At 36.4% G+C, this 27,168-nt stretch overlaps 1 protein-coding gene across 1 annotated transcript; it reads right to left on the reverse strand.

Moving 5' to 3' along the window:
* Positions 1-20,804: 20,804 nt before the first annotated feature.
* LOC137389640 (frizzled-8-like) lies at positions 20,805-26,766 on the reverse strand. The gene is made up of 2 exons (XM_068075702.1): positions 25,946-26,766; positions 20,805-22,287 (listed from the first exon to the last, which is right to left on the reverse strand). Exons 1-2 carry the CDS (start codon positions 26,487-26,489, stop codon positions 21,137-21,139), a joined length of 1,695 nt encoding a protein of 564 aa, XP_067931803.1. The 5' UTR covers positions 26,490-26,766; the 3' UTR covers positions 20,805-21,136.
* Positions 26,767-27,168: the final 402 nt, after the last annotated feature.

Raw genomic sequence — 27,168 nt, forward strand, 5'->3', positions numbered from 1 at the left:
GGTGTCTGCTTAGCTTACCGCAAGCAGAGGCTATGCACCTTTTATAAGAGCAATGTTGAACACAAACAATGGCTGACATTGGTGATCTTGGCTGGACATGTCTGAGTCCAGTTACAAGGGAATCTCACTATCTAGAGACATGCCCCGTTTCGGAGAGCAATTTAAGTTTGGACGTCAACCCTGACACCCCTTGTGGCCTTTTGTGGGAATTGAACCCCAACTTGTTATGTGCAGGTCAGGGGTTCCAGACTGCTAGACTACAGTTGCTCTCTCAAGCAGAAGAACACAGTTGGTGGTTGAGTATCTCTGAATGGTGACAAGCTATATAGTAAAAGTTAAGATAGAGAAAACCCAACAGCTATGACTGTTTACAGCTGAATATGGTTTTACAATAACATATGGTATCTTTGTGCGAATTTTTTCCTTTTTACAATGTGTAAATATGCCGACATCAGTGTGTAAACATGCAGACATCAGTGGTTGAACGTTAGAAAATCTTTTGCTTTCATGTGTCAAAATGGCATAAAATTTAATAAAATAAAATTATAATTAATTAATTAAATTATAACAAAATTTATTGCATTAAAAAAATTTAGATTTTCACTAAGTCACAGGCTAGCAGTGACCCATCCAATGCTGTTCCTGTAACACTACATACATGTAAATAGCAAAAGCTGGTTAAAGGAAGTTGTCTTCTCCTAAACATAAAAAACTATTTCTTAATTGTTCAAGACTGTAAAAGCAAATGACCATATTAAGGAAGACAAAATTCCAAATTTTATTGTTATGTAACTCTTGCCATTCTTTTTTTATGTTAAGTAACATAAGTAATGGCACTGATAGCATGGCTATTGATGGCCATTAGGTTAAGCTAAACATGCCACTAGTAACATGTGAAGCGAGGCTGTCAGTTCCATACATGGAACACAGGCTACTAACCTGGTCGACTCCTCTTTTTCTTGGGTCTCTTCTTGTTATTGGTTGACAAGACAGAGAGAAACCACCTTGTTATAGAATTAAGTCGTCCAAGTTTTTGGCAGGAAAGAGGAGGCAACTGCGAAACTGCAAAAAGCCGTAAACTGCTAATGTCGTTTTTCAATGCCTGCGGCTGGTGCGCTAGACCATACTACATTATTGAAACTAAGGTCATAGATTTATGACATCTCCAATCGTCCTGACCAATCATCTCTCTCTCAGTCGATCATTTCGACAATGACTGTCTTATGGTTTAGACTTTACTACATCATTCCCTTCCAAGCAACTCTGTTTTCTGCCTTCTAGTTGCGTCTAGTTCCTGCAACTTCATGTTACGCTTGGCTACGTCTTTGTATCTCAATTTGATTTACCCTGATTCATTTTTCCTTCGTAGAGTTGTGAATATAATAATTGTCTTGGTAAATGCTCTCAACTCGACCAGTTGTGAGCAATGGAGAGTCGCTATACTTTTATTAACCCAGGTATTGACTCATATCACCCAATGTATCCATTGCATCTCGTCTCACTAAACGGGTTAGGATGTCGTTTTATGAACGAGTTGGTGGTTGGCAGTTGGTGTTTGACACTGTTTCTCAGCCATCTCAGGCCTTTTTCTGTCAGGATTAATAAAGTGGTATCACCAAATAGACACAAACAGATAGCAAGAGAACACTGATAATAGCAACTCTTCAAACAACTGCCTAGACAGCTTATATACATAGAACCAAATTATCATTAGCCTCGATTCTACAGTGTTTGACACGGGTGGTTGACAGGACCTCAGCAATACCTCAAGTTGAGGACTACGAGCTTTTTACATTAAAATTTGATGTAGGAAACTAAGATTGCCAGGCTAACTTGTCGTTTCTTTGCGACTACATAGGTGAAGATCATTCACAAGAACTGTTTTTGTTTTACTGTAGATATAGGCAGCATGTGCCTTGTCATCGACAAGATGAACAGAGAAGTGATAGTGTAGACTAATGCTGAGCACGAGTACTTCTTGGCCAACAGGTTTTTGGGTATTGGGTTTGTTGATATGCGATTCATGTCTTAAATTTTGAAACACATCGGCGTATCTTAAAATTTACAATGCAATTATAATTCTATTCAATTTCTTATTTTTCACTATTTTCTATCGACCGATGTTTGTGCTCGCAACTTTAACAGGCGGGTTGTTAAACAGTGCTCATAGACTGCATAGTGGTGCAATAGACCAAATTTTGGTCCACTCTACTCGACGGATTCGTGTACCAGGACCCAAACTCACAAGTCAAAATCCGAGCCTGCAAGATCGAAATACTCAACATTTCTATCACCCGAGACTCGAGAGAAGATAAACTCGCGAGTGCAACAAGTGTTTTTGCCTGTGCCTAGCACTAGTGTAGACCTTTGTTCAGGTAAAGCAACAAAGAGGACAAAATAATGTGACTATTACAGTCGACCCCTGCCCACTTTTTTGGACTTGACTTTGTCAGACTTTCACTTGTCTGAGCAATGCACGGATGCAGACATTGTCCGACGAGGCTGTATCGGTCTGAAGAATGACAACTCTGACTAACAGGTGGCTCTTGCAACATCTGACATTAGCAACACATGCGCCTGAGTGAGTGTTGAAGTGTAGCCTTCATATGTTGTTATTACTGCTATCAATATTATACTGTACTTCAGTGCAAGTATAATCATATTTTACTCTCTCGTGTACACTGTATATGTATATTGCAGCCTAGGAGTATGTGCGCTAAACAATGTAGGCTATTTAATATACAGTACAGCACTCAATATTCAACGTCTAGATAGAGCCCAGTCTTTAAAGGAGGTTGACTGTATCAGCTATTATTCATATACAAACTGGATTTGAAATCATAGACTAAAACAGATAAAAAGCCTCTTTCTCCAGTCCCTCACTACTGCCATCTATGAATAATGTCGTAACTAATTTTTAAACCACTGTTGAAACCACTTTAAAGCAACTAGATAATCTTTATTACGGTACTCGCATCTAGATGGTGTTCCGTGCGGCTTTTTTGAGCCTCACTTGTATGAAAACTGTCTCACCTGCACCAGAAATGTTTATTAAAATCTGGAGCATATAGAGTTCCACACGCTTATTTTTAAAAACCATTTCAATATTTTGGGAATCTTTCTTCTTTTATAGCAATAGTTTTTTGTACTTAAAGCATTTGACAACTAACTAGCACTGAGAACCTGCAAGCACCTGCTAGCTCTGCCAATTATAGGCTAACCTGTCTGTTATGCCAGTGCATTGGAGCACTAATAATAAAAACATTACCTTGAGCAGTTTCACTGAACCTTTAGCTCGCCAGTACTTACTTATTTTGCTTTAAAAAAGTTATTTTTTAGTAAATTTTACTTTAGTATATATCATTTTTTTAGTATACTTACTGTATATTTATCAGAATCGCGACAGCTACGAAAAAGTGTAACAGGGCATTGATAAGTACTCACTGAAGCTCAGATGAAAATGCATTACAGTTGCCGTAAATTTTTACCTGTATGTCTATGTAGTTGCATCAGCAGTAGCGTGTCACAGACACGCAGTATGCAATATCATTGCATTGAGTAATGTTGTTACTGTGCAGTACGCAGTATACATGCAGTACAACTATTTCTAATGCATAGCAAGCAGCATTGTTGCAGTGGTGGTACCAGCTACTGCACAGTGCTAGAAGCAGTAAGAGTGTTGTTAGTGCGCATTACACATTGCTAAATGCAGTAGGAACTCTTGCATTACACGGTACATATATGCAGAGCACATTTCTGTGAACACTCATCACAGAATCAAATATTGAGTTGACTTGGTTACAACCATTGCGCTTCCAAATTACTGCGTACTACCCTGCGATGACACAGTGCTGGTGTTTGTATAACCAAGTTAACCTTCAAGGTTCCTTTTACCTGTAGCAATTTTTTCTACATTCTCATTAGGTACAAAAACTCATAGCATTGATGGTTTTATTATAGCAAGCAAATTCATAAAATGAAAAAGTGCATTTGAACTTAATAGAGTGAGGAAATAGGTCACGTAACGTAAAACCATATAGAACAAATACCAGCACAATACAAGTTGTGCTGTTGCCAGCATTTAGACTTTTCAACTCACCGCGTACTATGAGTTATGTAGTGCTGTAGTCTGGCCAGGAGCCGCATCGCCTTAGTAGGCTGCTCACTAAACGTTTCTGATTATGGTGTAGTTAATTAATTAACCTATCGTATCTGTACTTGAACAAAATGAAAGACCTTTCTGCACACGCTGAGCCAATAGAAAACATTTGCAGTCCAGGCTAAGCTGAGAATATCTTTGCAAACTGGCTAATTTCTTATCACATTTTTTTCTCCGCAATGACAACTGGTGTCAGAAGCATTACAGCTGCGAAAGCTTCACCAATTGCGGTTCAATTGAATTCTGTTGATTACTATTGCATAATAGTTCTAGGAACTAGAACTAGGATCTAGTGATTATTTTATTTTTAATAACAACAATAATAGTAATGCGTAAGCAATAGTAATAGTAATAACCCTCTACGACTCAGAACACATTAAAGTTGCTAGTCCCAGTACTAAGGGAAAGACGGACAAAATGCTCAAGTTCAAAAAACATTTGCAGAAATATTTTATAGCATCAGCTGATGTAAAATTTGATGCCGAATAACTTGGTATCAAAATTTCTTTCATAGAGCTTTTTGTGACAACTTATAAACGCCATTGTCAAATATTAGGTTTCACGGAATATTTAATTGACTAGGTAAAAATATTAATTGGGTAGCGAAAGAGTTAATCAGTGTGGTGTATATGTCTGTATAACCAAACCACTACTGATAACCCAAAAATATATCTTAGAAGCCTGCCTTTAAATGCTACATTAAAAAATTGGCAGAGTCGTGTCTGCTGTTGTTGGAGTTATCTTATTATTCATTACTAGTCCAACTGCACACTCCTTAGCAGTAAACATAGATAATCTCACCGTTTTTGATGATCAATTAGAGCTGTCATCATGGTTCTAAACACTCAGAATGTGTGTCTTTGACTGTCCCATGGTTGACAGTCAAAGACGCTACCCACTAGGCCACCCTGACACCCATTACCTATACTAAGAAATTAAATTCACAGACTGTTGGCCTCTAACTGTATTGATATATCTAACACAGTTTCAAAGTGAATTGTTTTGTTAAGGTGCTCTTTCATCCAAAATAGAAACATGTGTGTATAACTGTTTAAGTGTTTATTGGCATGGGTAGTCATCAACATCAAAATTGGCAGAGTCGTGTCTGCTGTTGTTGGAGTTATCTTATCATTCATGGGTAGTCATCAACAAATGATGTTTTCCATTACATGCCAAAAGTCAAAAAATGAGAGGACAAACAAAAGAAATTATTGAGTTAGTTGAAAAAAAAGTTTTACAAGTTAGTAATCTAATAGTATTACAGAGGGGTCGAGATGGTGAACTGTAGATTGTAGTAACAGAAAGTTCATAAACTGAAACATACGATAGTGGATGTAGTATGTTGCTGTGACGGAATAGATGTTTGTTATGGTTTTGTGATCAATAAAACAAGACATGTCTAACCCTAGCCTCAACATACTAAGCCGTTTTCATTTTTACTAAAGGCTGGATCATGCTGTATCGCCATTTGTAGAAGTTGTCTTCTCAGCGATTATTCATCAACTATGTGGACCATGAACTGATGTCATCGCCGAGGCAACACAGATATGTCGAGAGACATTGCAGCTGTCAAACTCTACCAATATTTCACCAAACACCCATGACAACTTGTGCACCATTTCGGTGATGGTGATTGGCTGTTGTGGATTGCTTGACCTATATTTCCCTTCTCGAGTGTTGCTGCAAGACTAGTATTTCACATAACTGCTGCAAGACTAGTGTTTTCATAACTGCATTGTATAATGAGAACACCATATCTTGAACTACTCTCCGATGTGAATGCACGGTGTTGTAAAAGTATTAATAATGTTTTCACAAACCATCACTGATGCACTGTGGGATTAAAGCCGATATACTGTTATGTAGTGTGAACCAGTCTTTGGTGAGAAGGAAATCGGTTTAGCATGCTGGGTTTACTTCAAACTTGTGGCGGGGGACAATCATTCACAAGTAGATAGGTTCATATTAGGACAATATCTGTATTAAGTGCCTAACAGTCTCCTGCTAGCTAAGTTCTTAGAAATGTGGGGGCTTTTAATTTAATTAAAATAAACTTGATGAGAAAAAAATAGTTTTTAGCAAATGTTTGTACTAAAATGATTTTGTAGTAACAACTTTTTCAACAAATGAAAATTATGTGAAGTCAAGAATGACATACAGAGAATATTAATATGTGTAACCAAGTGGATTGTGTACTGCCAAAAATAGCCTAAAGGTCCGGCCACACGTAACAAATTATTCGTTCAATCTGACCGAATTCACGAATTTCACAGAATTCACAGATTTATTTGGCGGAATATCACAGAATCGTCTGAGCTGTGCATGCACACCGAATTCGTCAACGAAACGCTTTTAATTGGCTAACTAATTTTTTTAGCGAGCACGGTTCTAGCAGCTTTGACAATTGGTATAGTCCAAGACACGTACGACGACACACAATAAAAGTATCACCGCGATATGACTTTATACATACGATGCAACTGCATGTATGCGCTAGAGATAGCGACTGTTTTTGCGACGGAGCTTTTGCTGCATAGAAAGAAATTATTATTATTGAAAAAGAAACAATTTATAGCTTCTAAAACATCTAAAAGAAATACTGGATACACGATGAGAAGCTCTTGCCATGGTGAACCGACGAGAGAGAACCAACAATAGCGCATATATGCAGTTGCATTGTATGTATCAAGTCATATCGCGCTGATACTTTTATTGTGTGTCGTCGTACGTGTCTTGGACTATACCAATTGTCAAAGCTGCTAGAATCGTGCTCGCTAAAAAAATTGGTTAGCCAATTAAAAGCGTTTCGTTGACGAATTCGGTGTGCATGCATGGCTCAGACGATTCTGTGATATTTGGCCGAATAAATCTGTGAATTCTGTGCAATTCGTGAATTCGGTCAGATTGAACGAATAATTCGTGACATATGGCCGGGCCTTAAGTATTGCAACAGCACGCAGTATTGGCAATACTTAGGTCAAAAAGCTTATTACTGCATAATGCAAAAATAATTCTCTAGTAAACTATAAGAAGTAACTTGTCTAGGCAAAAATGAAAAGAATTGTTAAACCTACTCGTGGTTTATCGACACTTTTAACTCACAGCTTGCTCATTTACACCGTTCATAGGCTCCCACTGATTTATGTCTGTAAATACCTTCATAAATCAAAGGTTATGTCATGACAGTGATAATATGCTGGCACCACTAAGATATCGTTATAAAAAACTGTGTACTCTGTTGTGTGAAGACAGGGTTGCCGACTTATATTCTCAAACAGGATGGAAGTTTTGCTGAGTCATACTAGATTACTAGAAGGAAATTTAATCGTTTCACAAAGTGGCCTGCATGAAGTGCAGAGGTCTGTTATTATATTTGACACCCAAGTGTCAATAGGTGAGCAGGCCTACCACAATCACATATGCTATATTGTTATATGATAATGACTAGTAAAAGCAGGTGCTTGATTATGCTACTATTCCAAATTGTGGTTATTATAAATTCTTTAAAAATAGTAACTTATGGGAAGTCACAAGCTAGTAAACATAGTATGTCTATGGCTTTCAACTTGTTGACCTCTTTGACCTGGTACCGTAGAGCCTCTACCTATGGATTTTATGAGCTACAAAACAACTTGTTTTAGAAACTTTGCTTCAACTTTTATGAAAAATATTTTTAGATGCGAAAGGCTGAACATCCTTTCATACTTTGGCCTGTTAGTTTCGTGTTTTTGACTATTTACTTCCCTTTGGTACAACGTACAACGTCTCTCTAATTTTCATTAGCTAGCAAAAGGCAGTACACAACAGGTACTTGGTATATGCTTGCGGTATAATTTGGAGTTATGATGTATTACATACAAAGTAAGACAACTTTTGTTTCTAGCAACCCAAGTTCTGTGTTTTCTGTATGATGATATAGTTGTTCAGTTTGTGCCAATGTACATAGTTCTTTCTATTACATTTTGGGCAAAACATAACCAAGATAGTAATACAACATCCCCCTCTTCCAACTGCTGTCCTTCTCTCTATGATCTTTACTTAGCCTTGTCTAGACAGCCAATGCCAAATGTAAACAAACAAACAAACAAAGGTACCGTTAGTAATTTTTATTCATTGTTTTTCGTTTTTTTTTCTATTTGTACTTTTTCTATTCATTCTGAAGTAATACAGTTCTAACACATTTTTGTCACAAACTTTAACCATTAAACGTGTTTTAAATTTATACAAATGCTATATTGAGTTTTGTGGAGGCTTGGAATGGATTATAGCATTCACATGCTAAAATCAGCTTTTGCTTTCAAAATCTTTGACTGGCGAAAAGTTTTCTGAAGCAAATTCATTTTGTAGTTGGAGGTTCTACTGTACATACATTCATGTGAGTTAGAGGTTCCACCATACATACATTCATGTGAGTTAGAGGTTCCACCATACATACATTCATGTGAGTTAGAGGTTCTACTGTACATAAATTCATGTGAGTTAGAGGTTCCACTGTACATACATTCATGTGAGTTAGAGGTTCCACTGTACATACATTCATGTGAGTTAGAGATTCCACTGTACATACATTCATGTGAGTTAGAGGTTCCACCATACATACATTCATGTGAGTTAGAGGTTCCACTGTACATACATTCATGTGAGTTAAAGGTTCCACCGTACATACATTCATGTGAGTTAGAGATTCCACTGTACATACATTCATGTTAGTTAGAGGTTCCACCGTACATACATTCATGTGAGTTAGAGGTTCCACCATACATACATTCATGTGAGTTAGAGGTTCCACCGTACATACATTCATGTGAGTTAGAGGTTCCACTGTACATACATTCATGTGAGTTAGAGGTTCCACTGTACATACATTCAAGTGAGTTAGAGGTTCCACCGTATTCATGTGAGTTACGCTTGAAAAATTTAAAGTCGTTGTTTTTAATTTGAGGTTAAATGTGAGCTTGATGTCATTTGCCAAGTTTATGGTGACAATAACCAGTGAAGCAGAAGAAAAATGCTTTTGTTGTCGTTCATAGATGTATTTAATTTCTAGGAACATAATTATATAAAATTGATACCGAAGTTAGCGGCAGAGTTGAGTGTGAGAAAGAGAGTTGACTGAGAGAGGAAGGAGGGAGGGGGAATAAAAAGCAGCTATTATGTCTGCAGAATTCCAGTCAACTAGTAATCTATAAATAATGAATATGTTCTCTTCTCACATCATTAAAGTATTCTTTCTGAGAATACTCATAAAATATTCATATTTTTTGTTATTTATAATAGTTCCTGTTATGAAAATACAGAACTCGGAGTAAAGCTATGGTAACGCAATGATCCATTTGAACACAATATAAATTTGGCCTGAAACTACTGAGTTATTGTGTACCTGCTACACAAGTTAATCTTCTGTCACTCAAATTGTTTGGCTGAAATGTTCTCTTCAGCATCATCAACAGTGAACTTGGTGGATGCCAAGTTCTTCAGCAAACGCTAAGATCAAATCTCCAATCTTCCTGACCATCCCTTATATTCCTACTTCCCCAAAAACCCACAGCACTTTATACCAAATACTAACACTTTGTCGATCCAGTTGAATGACATTGTGAAAAATGTTGTTAAAAGTTTATTGTACATTTTTCTTTGACCATGATAAAGAAGGAAGGGTTTGTCACTAGACATACTAATCACTGGATAGTAAGAGCTATGCAGAAGATGATGGATATTTGCTACAGATCAGCGGCGTAGGTAGATTATTTTACCACAAATAGAATTGTCTCATCATATAGTCATCAAGAGCAGATACTTGGGAACATATGGGTGAGGACATTGTGTTTAACCGACTGCTCACTACATGAGATTAGTAATATTGTGCCGTATTATGACCAAATATTTATAACTCATGTTTGTAAAGCCTGGTTTCCATATGATAGCGCAATAATCGTGCGTGGCCCAATGATCGTGCGCAATGCATTTCTTGGGCTGCGACCCAGCGTTCCCATAGCACGCGTAGGCGCCATGCTTGCATTGGATAGGGTGGGTAATTTCCTTACTTTTTTGTACGGGAGACCGATTTCTTCGGAAACAGCTCTCTGTTGCGATCTTGCGCTTGCGCTGTCATAGGAAAACCAGGCTTATTCTTTCGTACGAGGGACCGATTTCTTTGGAAAACAGCTCTCCGTTTGAATTGTGGGATAGGTTGAAAAGGTCGAGCGGTGTATTGTGAGATACATCACTGGGCGCACCCGTCGCAAGGATCCATTCTGTTGGATCCTTGCGATCAGCGTATGCACGTCGCGCGATCGTTGTGCGTTGACGTTTCCACATCCCAGCAGGCCTACGCACGACATCGTGCGCCTTGTTGCGCGCCCTTGCGCTGTCATATGGAAACCAGGCTTTATACACTGAACTCTGCTTCTTCAGACTTCACTTCCCCGCACTTGCAATTGTCCAGACAACGTTTGAGATTCGGATGATTGCCCCATGCAACTGTGTCTGTCCAAAGAATAACTACTTTGAACAATGAATTGCTCTTGCAACTGATGAAGAGTTTCCAAACAGTGGTGCACTGTAATGTGTGTTTGTTGTTATTACTGCTATTAATATTATATCGTACCCTATTTTAGGTACAGTGGAACCTCTTCTTACGAAAGTACTTTCTTCCGACAGCCAATTCATAAGTAGAAAGTACCCTATTACAGTTATAACCATATTTTACCCTCACATGTATACTGTATATGTATATTGTATCCTAAAAGTATATGTAAGAGACAATATAGGCTGTTTAATATACAGTAAAGTATTCAATTTGCAATGTCCAGGTATAGCTCAGTCTGTATTAGCTCTAACAAATGAGGGGTTGACTGTATTTTGATTTCAGATAAATTTCTCGCTTGAGTTTCCCAGAGTTCATGTTATAAAGAGTACCATAGCTGTACAAACAACAGCAAATTTTAAATTTGAATTTTGACTTATACATGGCAATTGATTATAAATAAAATATTGTTTTAAAATAAATTTCAATACATTAAAATGTTAAGGATGGGCTATTAATAGTGTGACGGTCGTACTGGATATGGGAACAGATACAGTAGTGACAGCAATTGTCGGACTGCGTGAAATATACATGTTATCAATTCATAGTTAATTAAATATTTATTAACTATTAAGTATTTATTAACTACGACAATATGCACATCAATGAAAAGCAAAGAGTGTTCTACACATGAATTTTATTACCTATTAGCTAATATTTGCCTTTTTAGCCTGGTTTTGGTGTAACATACGTTTAGCTGTATCTCTTCGCAACAAAAAAACAATAAAAAACTAAATTCATATTCATCGAAAAACATTGGTCAAATTTAACATGGTTCTTGAACATACGGATACATAGAACTATTTAAAAGTAAATTGTTGACCTTTAGAATATTAGCAGTGTCTTAATATATAGTTGGACAACCCTTATTATCAATCATAGGATAGGTTAAAATTTGTGCCCAAAAGTAGATTACATTTCTTAAGACTGCTTTCGGTGTCAGACAAAGTGTGTACAAGACTTCCTTCTCAAATATGTATAGTATGTATGGTCTGTGGTAATTAAGAAAGTGTGTTTAATGACAAAGAACACCAAAAAAGTTTCTAAGTGTGTGCGAGTGTGTTTATTTATTTATTTATTTATTTTTATCGACAGAAACAATACAGAAAAATAAACTGCATATTAGTAAATATATCAGGTTAAATACAAATTAATGAGAAAATGAAAAACTATAGCAAAATTCACTCAACCTGAGCACGAGATAATGATGATGAAGCCATAGGTGCGCTGTAGTCCAGCTAATGTCGCGCAATCCCCATAGTTATGATCACCTCTGTACTTGTATACTTATCGACACTTTTTAATAGACAAACTAACGATGAGACATGAAACTTCTCTGTTGCAGAGATACCTGGCACTCTGTAGGACAACCTTAATCCAAAACAACAATATAGAAAGGACTCAGCAGCCAACAGACATGGCAGGCAACAACAATACCTACACTGACGGAGAAAGATTAACGGTTATGTTCCCAAGTATCTGCTCTCGATGGCTATATGATGAGACAATTCTATTTGCGGTCAATAATTTACCTACGCCACTGATCTGTAATAAATATTCATCATCTTATGTATAGCTCTAACTATCCAGTGGTTAGCATGTCTAGTGACAAATCCTTCCTTCTCTATCAAGGAAAATATACAAAAAACTTTTAACAATATTGTAGAACCATTTGGTTCATTTTGGCTTTAGAACCATGCAGGCACTCGGGAAGCTCAAGCACCAATAGGAGCCAGACCTTGGCTAACGGTTGAGGTGATAGCTATTCAAAGTAAAACCTTTTGTGCTGTATTTAGTTAGTTGGTGTCTCGGTAGTAGAACAGTGTTATAGTTGTCTAGAAATATTAGGCATCATAACTAAATAACTCTCTTAGTGTCCATTATATGAATATTTTAAAAATAGAGGTATTTGCCCAATGAATGAGTATCTACATGCGAAAATATATTGACATGGTTTTTAAAGGTAGTAAGCGTGTCACATCGCCATTTTTTCAATTGGTACGTTGAATGTCAATTAACATCGGTATAATATACGCTCTTCCTTGTGATCTATTCTTTAATACTGCAAGCTACTCAAATAGCAATATTTTTATACTAAAGTGACATAAAACTAATGTAATCTTTTGAGATCGGTGATTTTAGGTTAACAATTATATTCTTCCATTAATAATACCTTTAAATAAAACTTTCTTTTATTCAAGCAAATTCTAAGTCATCAACTCATACAAAGCAGTAAGCAAGCACCCAACACATGTCTTACCATGATAAGTACATGTATAATACTGCGAACACTGGTAGTATGCAGTATCATACTACACAGGTATCATACTACTGGAGTTGCTTTCTCCTTGAATTTTTCATAAATGTCAGTGGTTGATAGTTGCCCATTAAATATGGTCCTGCTGAATTTTTTTAACTAGTTTTTGTAGCACTTGAAAAATTCAAATGACTTCACAGTTTGACAAAAGTTGAGCATTTTTAAATCATGGAGTCTTGTCATAAAAGCTTTTCACTAAAGGGTTTTTAAACAAATTAATTACGTATAAAAATACTAACAAAGTCTTGCAATACAAAGTTACACAGGCTCTAATATATACAGAGTTTGATCACTTAATATTTCTAAACAGCTATGACAATGTTTAACAATGCGGGTGCCAGCTGATTACATACATGTAGTTTTAGTTTGAATAGCTATCACCTCAATCGTTAGTCAGGAACTGGCCACTATTGATGCCTGAGTCCCAGAAGAGTTCAAAGGCCAAAATGAACCAAATGGTTCTAAGATGTTGTTAAAATTTTTTTGTACATTCTCCTTTGACTATGATAGAGAAGGAAGAAGTTGTCACTAGACATGCTAGCCACTGGATAGTTAGAGCTATACAGAAGAGGATGAATATTTGCTACAGCTCAGCGGCGCAGGTAGATTATTCGACCACAGATAGAATTCTGTCATCATATTGTCATCAAGAGCAGATACTTGGGAACATAGTCATTAATTTTCCTCCATCAGGGAAGGCATTGGTTGACTGGCATGTTTGGACTTTGGTCACCTAATATTTCCAGATAACTATGACAATGTTCTCCTACTGAGACACTAACTAAATACGTTTAGCTTTACTTTGAATAGCTGCACCTCAGTCATGAGCCAGGCTCTGGCTATTATTGAACAAATAACTCTCCTTTCAAAATATCTATATGACATTTTTTAAAAATAAAATTGTATTTAATACTACATGTTTAAACCATTGCACTGTCTGGGTATAAATCGTGTTTGTAGAAATGAAATTTTTGCCTGTCATTTAGTTGATATAACACAACTGACAGCTTTGCAGAGCTGCTATTATAATCAGTGCCTTTCAGTGGGTAACCCAGACACTAGGAGTGTTATCTAAGCATGACACGCATCTTTTAAATTTATCTTATAATACTATGATAAGGTGTGGGTGGTTTCCGCTGACATTTCTATTTATAGAAAATCTACATCATTAGTGGCGAGTAATCAGTTATTTCTGAAACTTCCAAATGTAGTTTTTTTAAAAATAATGATTAAAAATCTAAAATTACAATCAAAATTAAAATCGGTATTTATGACTGCGCAACCATTTCACTAGCAATACATATATTGAATAATATATCTTTCATATACACGTATATGCAGTTTAAGTACTATGCCCGCAAGTGATACACTATGTTTCCATGACGCGCATAATTCGCAAATTTGAGCCAATCCATAAGTTAACAACATCATGGAAACTGCATAAATCTCGCGAGCTAAGCGAGTTTTGCAATTCGCAAACTTTATCAAATCCGTCATGTTTGCGAGTTATGGAAATAGCACTTGCGAATGATGCGCATTAAAATACCGTGCCAGCTATTCAATTTTAAACATTTTCAATACTTCCGTCATTTTTTCTTGATCGAGTTTCACGTGTTTGCGCCGGTAACACATGCGTCGCACACTGTGTCGCAAGGTTATTAACTTACATCAAGCAATTCCTTACCTTTTTTCAACAAGGTGCCGGAGTCAGTCAGTATCACGTGAATATCCATAGCGTGTCTTCATACGTGTCATAAAAACATAGTGATAACTAATATTGTCTAGAGAGTAAGATGGCAGCTACACTCAAAAAACTGTTATTACAAGCTTTGCAGCGTGTTTTAAAGGTAATTTCAAATTCTTTACATGTAAGTGATACGCTGTTCGATACACCTGGATTCTTCAGATTCCAATATCGTAACTCTTACAGTTTAAGGAGAAATACAATAGTATTCGTGTTTGCTGAGGCACAACATGATGGCACAGAATAACTGAGTCAGGTGGAGTCTATTGACAGTAAATAAATGTACGCATTAGTACAAACCATCAACTCAGGTCTTTATAAGTATTTGTATGATTTTAGGCTACAATAGCTGAACGCTTGCCTTACAACAATTGCATGTGGCCTGTTCTGAAACGTTTTATTGTATTTGTTTGAGGTTGTCGATAAAATAATAATTAATATATATAAACAATATGATAAAGTTGTCGGTATGTCAACATTCAATACTCAATATGATAAAGTAATCAATATGTCAATATTCAATAATCAATATGATAAAGTAATCAATATGTCAATATTCAATAATCAATATGATAAAGTAATCAATATGTCGATATTTATTAATCAATATGATAATGTAATCAATATATTTGTCACATATGGCTAACAGCAGCATGTACAGGACAACTCAAAACAAATCATTATTACCCCATTTTACGATAGGTAGGCTATATATGTTTTTGTATTTTTTTATGAGCACCCCTAGAGCAAACTTAAAGGTTGACTTGCAACAAAATTCACATTACAGTTATTTGGTATCAAAAGGTTCCCCATGTCTTACTCTGTTGTGTTGTAGGTGCTAAATACGTGGAAATGTGATTACAAGCTCTTAAAAGCTCAAAAACGAACAGTTATTTGCCGCCATCCCGAAACCACCGTCGATTGGAATAAGTTTATTTCTCTGATGTAGTCATTACATTTTGTTATTGTTTTGACACGCGATGTTCTCACGTGAATTGAAAGGCCAATAAAAAGCTCAATATAAAACTTATCGTAGCACTAGTTTATGACAAACACTTCGGGTTTTACCGAAGACCCCTTATCAAATATAGATGCTCGCTACTTTACAGTTTTGTTTCGGCTTGGACTAATTGTCAAGTCGTAATCTGATCATGCGACATAAAATTTCGAAATTAATTTTTGCAGCACTTTTCGATTATCACAGGTAACCAACAGGCTCGTCATGATTATCAGACAATGATATGTACTTCTTCGAAGTAAGGTTAAAAAGTTTAACGATTTTTTACGGTAAGTTATAAGATATCAGTGCTAAAAGTGACAGCATTACAATGATGATAAAACAGACGCGTAAGAACAATGGACATGGTTTTATTGAATGCGTGAAGTATATTTGTGAAAATACATGTATTTTGACGAATGAGATCTCATGAAAGTGTAAACAGAAACCATCCCGTAACAACTACGTCCCATTTGAGCCGTTTTGGAAAGCGAATCCAAACTACGGCGGTCTCGTGTGGCTGCGATTAACTGTTCGTTTTTTAGCTTTCAAGTGCTTGCAATCACATTCCCATATATTTTGTACCGACAACACAACAGAGTAAGACTTGGTGAATCTTATGATACCAAATAACTGTAATGTGAATTTTGTTGCAAGTCAACCTTTATGGAGACCAAAATCAACTGCAAGTAAATAATATTGATTAAGCTAGCCAATACTTGTTTATATTATCTTATATACTGGCAGAAACTATAAAAAATAAAACTTGACTACCTTACAGAGCAGAAGATACTCGCCAATCTAACACATTCAATGACTTTTTCATTTTTTTCGCATACATAAAAATTTTTTCAAGTTTTTACAGATCCTAAAATAGTTTTTTCATTTACTCCAAGTTAATACTTTCTACTATTTATAGGCTTTAGACAGTATTTGCATACAATGCAGGCATGTCACACCTTCATGAAGATAAGGCTGTCATGTTGATAAGTGAAAAATCAGTAAATGTCAAATGCCACATCCTGTTTATTTAAGATAGGTTGACCTGGTGACAAGGTATAGTCTTTTAGAGGGCTGATGGCTGATAGAGAAGACAACAGGCTAGATAGATATTAATTTTATTTAAACTGGTCAATGCCGTTCCGAGCGCATTAGTCTGTGAGACAAAAAATAGTACTGTAAAATAAATTATGTGTACTGGAATAAAAAGCTATTTTTCCATAACTTAGTTCTATAATATAAATTAGCAGGGTACTTGTGTCTGGTATAAGGTGTAGTAGTTATTTTAGAGAAATAGGAATATAATGTATGGTCAGGCAGATTGGAAATACTATTTCATAATTTCAAATAGCAAATATCTAAAAACACACATTTAGCTCCTCTGCATTAAGGGCAATTAGACACTGATTATAACTGTGTAAATTAGGTAGCATAGTTCTAAAGCAGGATTTTTAAAAACTTCTGATTTCTTTATCAGTTTTCAATAAAAAGGGAGATCAGTTTGGAGTAGAGTGAGACAAAATAGACCATATACGATTCTGGTAAAAAAGTAACTTCTAGTAAAAAAGTATTTTGCTACTCTTAGTCTAACTTATTTAATTGTCCTTTAATGCTTTGCGAGAGAAAATTCTTTTTGTTAACTCATTAATTTACTTCTAATATAGCTAAGCCTTTAGATTAATAAAAACTGGTTATTTCACAAAATAGCTTATGCCTATTTTTAGACCAGCTACCCATAAAATCAATTGTCTGGTTTTGAACGGCAGTTCGACACTGACACATACAGCTTAATGACACATGCATTCTGTTTATTGCAGCATCAATCAGTATTAATAACCAATAAATCAGAAATCTGTCATTCCCTAACCGTAATCTGATTGCTATATTGTTCCTCTATTGACACAACCAATTTGGAGTTGCTTCAACATTGCAACAATAATGAGATTATTTCACAATGCTGTTTTATTGCTAGAGAAAGTTAGTTTCATGGTTTGTTTGATGTTTCAACTGTACCTAAGATTCAATCTATGAATGTTTAAAAATAGAATGGAATGCAGATAACGATTTTCGGTAAACCAAACGTATGATAGGATATGAGTTTGTTGAAAAACAATTCGGTGTCAGCGAGCTGCAGATGGCATTACTTATCAGAGCTGCTGAATGATTTGTTTGCGTAGAAATCTTGAATCATGTTCGCCGATTGACTGTTGAACGAGCCGAGAATGATAACGTTGTTGTTCTTCTAGCTAGTTTGGTTTATATGAGAGAATGTTTCCCATATTTGGTGTCAGATGGTGTCAAATGTCAATGCGGCTAGGGTGCCAACACTAGTTGTCAATAAAGTTAACCAATAATGGATTTGGAGCGATGGGAAGGGAGGCCAAATATGTGGCAATTTTGCGGAAAGAAATTGGTGAGATTGAGGGTTGCAGACGGATAATTATAGTAACCAATCTGCTACACGCTGTTACGATTAAATAGTAGTTAGTAGTCACACACATGTCACTTGAAGTATTGGTATCCTTTAGTGTCTGCAATGTTATTTGTTTTTAATAGTTCTTTGAATAAATGTAGGAGATAGTCTGCGTGTTGTTTAGTAAAAGAATTTGTGTCAAATCCAGTACTTGTACTGGCCAAAGGTCATTTGTTTTTCAATATTTAAAAACATTTGTTAGACTGTAAATTCCAAACAGTATTTTTGAAAGTTTTTGTTTAACTATTTCAAAATATGCTCAGTAGCTTGTGTCTCCGAATTTTCTTTTTCTAATAGAAAAGCTTTATATAGCTAAGCTGGTCCTAAAGACTATTTTGGTTCAATAACAACATCTTTATTGTTATTTTTACTAGTACCCTGCCAGTCCGGCGTACCAGGAGAGACCGTCATGAGTAATGTATATGCATAACTATTTGATGATGTGGTAAGGGGGCCAAAGTAGTGTAGGGGTTAATGCACGAGTCTGCAAAACATACGGCTCAACCCCAAGTCTCCTGCAAAACAATCCATTTTGCCACCGCTGTTACGGTGGCTTTGGACAGACGGATGGACAATTACGGTTCTTATTATAGTAAAGATTGTCATTTTACTAGCATTAATCCTTTTCTTGGCCATGAATCTACTTTTTTAAATATCTTAACATTTACAGACAATTGAAGTTTTATTTTTAACCTTTAGACTAGTAATAGAACTATTATATATAGATTATATATTAATTTATTTATTAATTATTATTTATTATTATTAATATTAATTATTAGTTCTATATTATATATAGAACTTTAGACTAGTAATAGAACTGCTCTAGATCTAACCAACTAGATGCACTCATGTTTGCTGAAACCATAACTTAAGTCAGTTCAACTCCAAGTATGTTTGATAAATAGAATAGTTCAATCAACTTGGAATGATTAAAAATGAAAGTTGGTAAAATGCGATTGCAACAAATTGAAACAGTTGACATATATATCCCTGCTTGTGTGCAGTGCTACCGACTCAACAATGTTGTATATAACAATATTACATAACAATATTCTATAATATAATTCTATAATAATATTCCATCATAATATTCTAAAATGATAATGTATAATAATATTGTATAAGATAATTGTTTAAGCTCCAGCTCTTCGTGTTAATATCAGCATCTATTTCACAAAATTATTGCCCCTGGGAATGAAATAATTCTATGCAAAAACTGTTTGTTTATGAACAGTCAGAGAATGTTGGTGTTGGGGTTGTTGTGACTAATAAACATAAGGCTATGATATGATGTTCTGGGAAATTACTCTCTGAAAAGCATACAATTATATGCCAACATCAATAGAGTTAAGTCACTGACTGGACTTTCTCATGTTTTATGGTAATAATGTTTAGAAAAAACATGGTGATGATGCCAATGTAACTCTGCAAGTCATGCCTGCCAGTGTTTTCTTTATGAGACGCAAGCTGCTTTTTGGGATACTCAGGTGACTGTATACGTCCAATAGAATTAAAAGGTCAAGGATGTTTATAGTTTGTGGTCATGAAGTCAATTATCATGATGATAATGAACAAAGTGCACTGTTAATAACAGAATTTGGGAATAAGACAAGTGGTGCAAAAAGCTCTAAACAAACGCTAGCATTTTAGACCTCGCGCTAACGTCATCGATGGACGGCACACCAGAGATCAGCACCAAACCATTTACTACGGTTTCTAGATGACAGACCTCCGCTGATATGACGCACGCGTGATGAGAGACAAATAGAAGCAAGAGAGATGGACAGTGAGGGGAGTACGCAGCGCTGTAACGTTAGCGTGTTAAACAAATTGAGGCTGTCCAGCTGCCCTACGTTGCACTATTACTTTTGTTTCGTCGAGGGCTCTCCAAATCATTTCCTTTGTTATTATTTCTAAGACATGTCATGGCAGGTCCTCCTACCCTCTTATGGAGTGGTGCTGAATGCCCAACACCTCTAGACTACATTCCTAACTCACCCTGGTGAGGCGGTTAAGCCAGCCTAACACTCTCAAACTACAGCAGTTGGTGTGAAGTGCTCACCGCAATCTGTTCATCACTCATTATGATTCCAAAGTCTAGCAATGAAATACAAATTAGCTGTTTTTAGTGACCATCTGTCGCTCCCGCCTCCACTCAACCGTCGGAGTGGTCGAGAGAGAGACTCCCAACAATTAGCCAACCAACTAGAATAGATTCTTGAGAATTGGAGGACATCTTCAGCTCATCTGCTACACAATGTGTTATTAATTTATTTTCTAATGAACCTAATCATTCTAGCAGCAAATTCAATGTTTGTTTGTGTTTTAAACTGAGTGACTTTCTGATGGAGTCGGGAGAAAATAGATGAAGCAACAAATCACCATTCCTGGTTTCCAATTAATTTTGATTCCATCATCAGGTAGATACCATAGAAAATAGATTTGTTGTCTTCTTTTGTTTTTTTTTTGGTCTGAAATGGAGAGGCTGGTTCTGAAACAGTAAACATGCAACTTTTAATAGCCTATGGTTTTCATGCTTTATTCTTAGAACATGACTGGAAAATGTGTAAGAACCACCATTTAGACTAGTAGCATAAACAGACACCTGCTCTTACTGGTCAATTGCCATATCGTAATATAATATCTATAATTGTGGCAGGCCCGACCACCTATTGACACTTGGGTGTCAAATATAATAATACATTTTAAAGCGGACAATATCATGTTAATACCAACACATTTGACATTGAAAAGCCTCAGTTAAATATAACGTAGCACTTACAGTGTATTGAGCAGAATTGTTTAAAAATATAATAATTAACATAATAGATACTATAGGTTACACTACTAGATAGCCTTAGCTAGGACACAGGCTTTTTGTACTCGGAGCCGGGGCGGGAGGTGTGCGTCGATATATAACGCCAACGTACTTATCACCATTCTCGAAATGCTGGTTTTGTGAAAGTTTGCTACAGCATTGTCTCCATGCAGTAATCGTTTTTCCCGACCAGATCCAAAATCCTGAAGTGATGCCTACTATATGATACATAAAATATTTGAGCATGAAAACCGAATAGTCTGGTTTCCTCTTTTCAGATCGACATGGGCACGCGATTGTCTCTTCCCATTCGTCCTTTAGATGTTGTTCGTAAAGATGACAGGCTATTACGACTGTCGCTGGAACTGTGTATATTATCGAGAATATTCCGATTTTTATCATGAGTTTTTCAAGTTTGTTGATTTTTTGTTCTCCTTGCTGTTTGATAGTGTTGCGTATTCCGACAAGACTGATGAAACCGGCGAGCAAGAAAGAGATGCCGAGAATAAGATAAATAAATAAAGGAATTAAAATAAAAGCCCACAACATGGTTTTGCTAGTATTTCCAACAAAACATATTCCCGACACTGGATCACCATCTACAGCTGACATAGCTAAAACAGTTATGCTTTGTACGGAAGGGATGACCCAGGATACGATGTGGAAATACTGAGAGTAGCTGGCGATTGCCTCTTGACCCCATTTGAGTCCGGCAGCAAGGAACCAAGTGAGACTCAGAATAACCCACCAAATGCATGCTGCCATACCGAAAAAGTAGGTGAGAAGGAAGACGATAGTGCAAAGCGGAGGTCCTGTCGTACCATAATGAACGGTCGACCCACTACATCCAACCATCTGTTCTCCGCTTACGATGCTGATGATATATCCAACGCCGACCATGAAATAGCATGCGGAAAGGATGATTATTGGTCGCTCAGGGTAGACGAAGCGTTTGCTGTCGATGATGAAAGTGATAACTGTTAATAAAGTCGAGATGCAACAGAGGATGCTCCATGAACCGATCCAGAATTTGGTAAAGTTGTTCGATTCGGGCGAAAAGTAGCTGTTTCGGCAGCCTAAGGCGCAGTGCTGAATGCCCGCTGTCGATGCTTTGTTGTAATAATTTGAGGTTTCATTGAGCATCTGAAGAGGGCTCTCACACGAGCACTGACAGTCAGTCGTCAGAATATCTACAAACATAAATCGTGAGTATCAGTTATGAAACTTCCGGCCACAGACATATGGGTATTAGTAGTTGTGTGAAGTATTGTTATCACTTTTATTATGCTCAGTATCGTTAATAGTGTTATTGTAATTGCAAGGACATCCCTATCCTTAGCTATTGGTATCGCCCCTAATCTTATAAGTTTAGCACAAAGCGTAAACTTAATTGCTAAACTGCAGATCTTAACATTGTTATTGTTCCTTAATAGTTATTACTAAAGATAGTGAAGTTCGATGTCTATGGGCCAAAAGAAATGGCTGAACTAAAAATGCTAACAGGCAATCATGAGTGACTAATAACAGAAAAAAATTTATTTTCACCTGAAGTGATAAATATTTTTATATATTTTTTCATAATCAAAATTTAAATTGGAAGGTTCTAGAACACTAAAAGAAAAACTTTATGCTTTTTTGTTATAAAAACTGGCTAACACATAGTTTTCATTTGTTACGATAACAATCGCATTATGTCATTTATCTGGCAAACTTAAAATTTAATATTGGCTCTTACTTTCCTAATATTTAGCTGGGTCAGTGATCTGAGATCTAGCACTTGGGCAACCGTAAAAGGAAATAGTTAAGTCAAGGCTTTAAGCCATCTTCAACACCCTTTTACTGAGTGGTTTAAAGTCTTCGTAATCACCAGGAGAACTATCCTAGCAGGACTTCCAGGTGAAGGATTTGATATTTTAATCCAATATGTCATATTATAACCGGTAAACGCTCATCGAGACCCAATCTAAAACAACTTTTCATAATCATCATTCTGGTAAAGCTTTAAGCTAATACATCACACGATGTTCTAACATGTACGTGAAAAGTTTGTAAGGTTTTGACTCTTTTATAGCCAGAAGATGTGAAAAAATGTTAATGCTCTTATTCAGGCAAACATAGGAGGGGATTATTTGCGTTTAGGATATGTCACATTTGTATTGACATCGCATCATCTTAGCTTTGCCGCATGTCAAACGTATTTAGTAATTGACTTGTCCCAGACACGAAGTCTTGTCTTGCCGAACATCTTTGCCTCACCTCTAGTCTATACAGTTGCGTTACAACCTCAGGCGTTTCAAGAAATTCGACCTTAATTGATCAAATTGGAATTTCACGACATTCTCGACAGGATGTCTGGTCGAACGAGTCAATATTATCCTTATGTGGATTTTTCTTACGTTACAATATTTGTATGCAACAATAGCACTCAATATGTACACACGATACATGAAACATGTCCACTTCAGCTCCCTATTAGCTCTATTATGCAATACACGTGACTGAGGCCCTTAATATGACAACTGCACATTTCTTCTAAGCGGCGGCGTGTCAACTTAACTTTGATTAGCCTCCAACCGTCTGCTGTCTACCCCATTTAAACGTTTTCCCAGAGTTCTGGCTAATGTTAAAATTGCAGGGTTTCTTTCTAGCCCAGCAAATCAAGTTAAAAATTGGTATATATTTGATGATTTTAGTGATCAAATACTTTAATGACATTTCCCACAAATTTAAATATTATTCATAAAAGTACAGTACAGAAAAAGTTTTTATTAAGCAATTTGTTTGTTAATGGCTATTTAGTTACAAAAATAATTTTTATTGAGCAATTTGTTTGTTTTTATTATTGACCAATAGAATTCAACAATGGGCAGCCAATCAGAATAAAGAACTGTAAGCGATTTGTTTGTTTATAATATTGACCAATAGAATTAAACACTAGACAGCCGACCAAAATAAAGAATTGATGATCGACTTATTATTTTACTTTAAAAAAACATGTATTAATGATCCGATACAAATGTGATTGAAAATGGTCAAAAAAGGAAACTAATAGATGAAAAATGCTTAATTGTGGAAAACGAATGGAAAACAAAAAGAACAAATGTTTCAACTCATCAGTAATGGAGCGCTCTGCCAGAGAATTTGATGTTTACAAATAGGATTTGTCTAGTAGGCACTTTAAGATAACAACAATGTTCACATGCCGCTTTGTGTAAACCATCCTTATCAGGCACTTCCTGTATAGTAACAGTTGAATGTAGGCTTAGCCGAGTGTGATTACAAGACTATCTTCAACCATGACACGTCACAAAGCAAATCAATGGATTAATCGATGTACTGTATACATTGAACGTTGAGTTATATTTAAAAAAATATTTTTAGTGGTTATGTACTCTTTGAAATATTAGCCTAAAGTTTCCTTTTGCTCATCTTTTAATAGCAACCCAGAAATGCATACAAATCTGAGTTTTTGTTTTTTCAAATTTCTGCACAAATTACATGAAAATCTGTTTTGATGCAAGTCTTTGGAGTCACATTTAAGCATTCAAAATTACACGATTTTTGTTTACTTTTTGTGGTGAAATGTCAAAATGTATAAACTTTTAGTGGCAGTCCATAATCCATAATAAAATTTATTGGTCAGGAACAATAAATGCTCTTTTATTTCATTAGTTTTTTCACAAAAAAGTTAGATTTTTTCTCTAAAACAAATATCATAAATTCAAAGGTGTATTTATCCCCCAATAAACTTTAAGGCTTGTGTCAGAGTTGCAATGATGTTGTCTTGAAACCTTGCCGGCTCTCTTTAACAATTCCTGTCACATTTCTAAATTGCTATTTATAAATAAATATTTTTTAATAAAAATAAATCTGAGAAATATTGATGTGTAAGGTGTCAGATCAGCAGTACCTCATATTGGGTAGCGTTGCGCATTGTTTGTCTCGTTACGCGTGAAACTGTATCAATAACACGCTGATCTGTATGTCAAGCTGTCATTAGGCTTAAGTGCTTGTGAGAAAACATTCCATTTAGCTAGTGTTTGTTCTGGCACTAATCTCTGATCGTATCTAGTCTAGGTAACGTCACACGATACTAGTCATCCCTCAAACCCGAGTAGTAAAAATCAACCATATTTCATTTTTAGAATTTTACCACAAAAGGCAGATTACAATTTCAAAGTGTGATGTTTTTAAAAAATTTCTAATTTTATTTGGTTTTTCCAAAGTTGCTTACTTTTATAAAATTACATTAGTTTCTTCTTTTTTAATAAAAAATATAGTTTGCACGTACTGCCAGTTCTGCTGGCAAGCGACTCAAATATGGTTATTATTTATGTAGAGTTATGCCCTCTTTCTTACACTCAATATACAAAGGTTATTTACAGGTTTATATCGGAAATAATTTTTTGCTAGCGATTAGGATCAATTCTTGTCTGATAATCACATGAAATCTACTGGTTATTTTTTGCCCTTGCTTTTGCAGACTAGCCTGCGAGACCCTAGGCCCATCTTGTTAGATACCACCATCTCTGCAAGACTGCTGGTCACACAAAAACATCTGCTTATTCTCAGATGAGGAATGACTAAATAGGACTTTGGAATTTAGGTAAAACTGGAACATGACTGGTCAAATAGCCTGAATTCAGTGAATGTACTACAGAAGGAATAAGAGAGCGACGTGTGACACACTCTCTGCTTAACTAAATCATGCAATGCAATGCTTTAGCCATTTTTGGCCTTGCAGCTTTTTGCTGGTACTCTGGGAAAAATTTTAAATATCCCTTACAAGGTACACCGAATCTCTAATCTTTTTGAAATTTAAGAACGCTAAAGCATTGGCTAACATACCTGTATCTATGGTTAGAACGTCTTCAGGAGGCTTCCAATCAGGTTTAGCGGCGTGCGTAGGTTTGGCCACAGCTGTTGTGGTAGTTACTGAAGACGTATTGAAGTCCATACACAGATTTTTTGTGTCTCCGTATTCCGGAAACCGTTCACAACTCATTCGTTCGGGCCATGCAAAACCATACTGTCCCATGAGGGGGGCGCAGCCAGCTTTGGCCCGTTCGCAGACGCTTCGGCAAGCGGGTAGCGGTCCATCATAGTTCTCTACGCATATCGGAGTGTAAATACTGCAGAGAAAGAATTGGAGGTCTGGTGAGCACTGAATCTCTACGAGAGGCCAGAACTGATGTACCTCCAGACCCGCCTCCTCTTGGCTGTCGTGGTGAAACTGGTTAGGCATATATGTCATATTATAGCCAATTCCTTTGCACATAGGAATCGTAATCTCCTCACAAGTTTTCTGCGAGTATCTGCTGCTTCTAGCGAGTCCGTAACTCAACCAAGTCAGCAGTAAGAAAGTCACCGAGATCTGTTGACCGGTCTTCATCTCGCACCTTCTGGAAAAGTAGACTTCGTCTGATTTGTTTTACAATCCCAAAAGTGATTGAAGCGTAGTTAGTATTGAAGTTGTGATTGCTCCTTCAGCTGTGTAATCATTCGTCTAGACATGCTTTCCTTAAACTAAATCGCTTACTACCTTCTTACCATTTAATATTACCTCTTCACACTTTCCCTCTGACAACCGACCAATAGGATGAAGGCTAGCTCTTTCACGCTCGTCTATTTATTCTAATTATACTGACCGGTCTCATTGAGCTTTGCTAGGCGTGTATGGAGTGCTGTAGAGTATTATAGTTAGCCACGCATGTTGCAGGCTCAAGTACCTGTCACAGAGTGTCCAGCCCTGTTGAAATCAGTGTCATCCAAGCCGACCACTTCATAATTGGCCTAATGCCGAAATGTGATTAGACGCTGCGGCTCGAGTGTCAATCAGTGTTCGAAATTAATGGAAACTTCATTACCAAGCATCTCAGTAATATTATTATATCCTCCATTGCCACTGCCAGCAAATGCGTCCACTCACCTCTACCGAGTCTCCGTCTTTGCCTCTCACTCCCCTCTCAGTAGTCCTTCGCCTTGACTACACAGTCAACAGTCAGTTTTGATCAGCGTAGCGGCCAAATTTTGTACTTTTGATTTATCAATACTAGGGGTACGCATATATC

The sequence above is a fragment of the Watersipora subatra genome, chromosome 3, assembly GCF_963576615.1.
Source record: "Watersipora subatra chromosome 3, tzWatSuba1.1, whole genome shotgun sequence".
In the NCBI taxonomy this organism is placed as follows: domain Eukaryota; kingdom Metazoa; phylum Bryozoa; class Gymnolaemata; order Cheilostomatida; family Watersiporidae; genus Watersipora; species Watersipora subatra.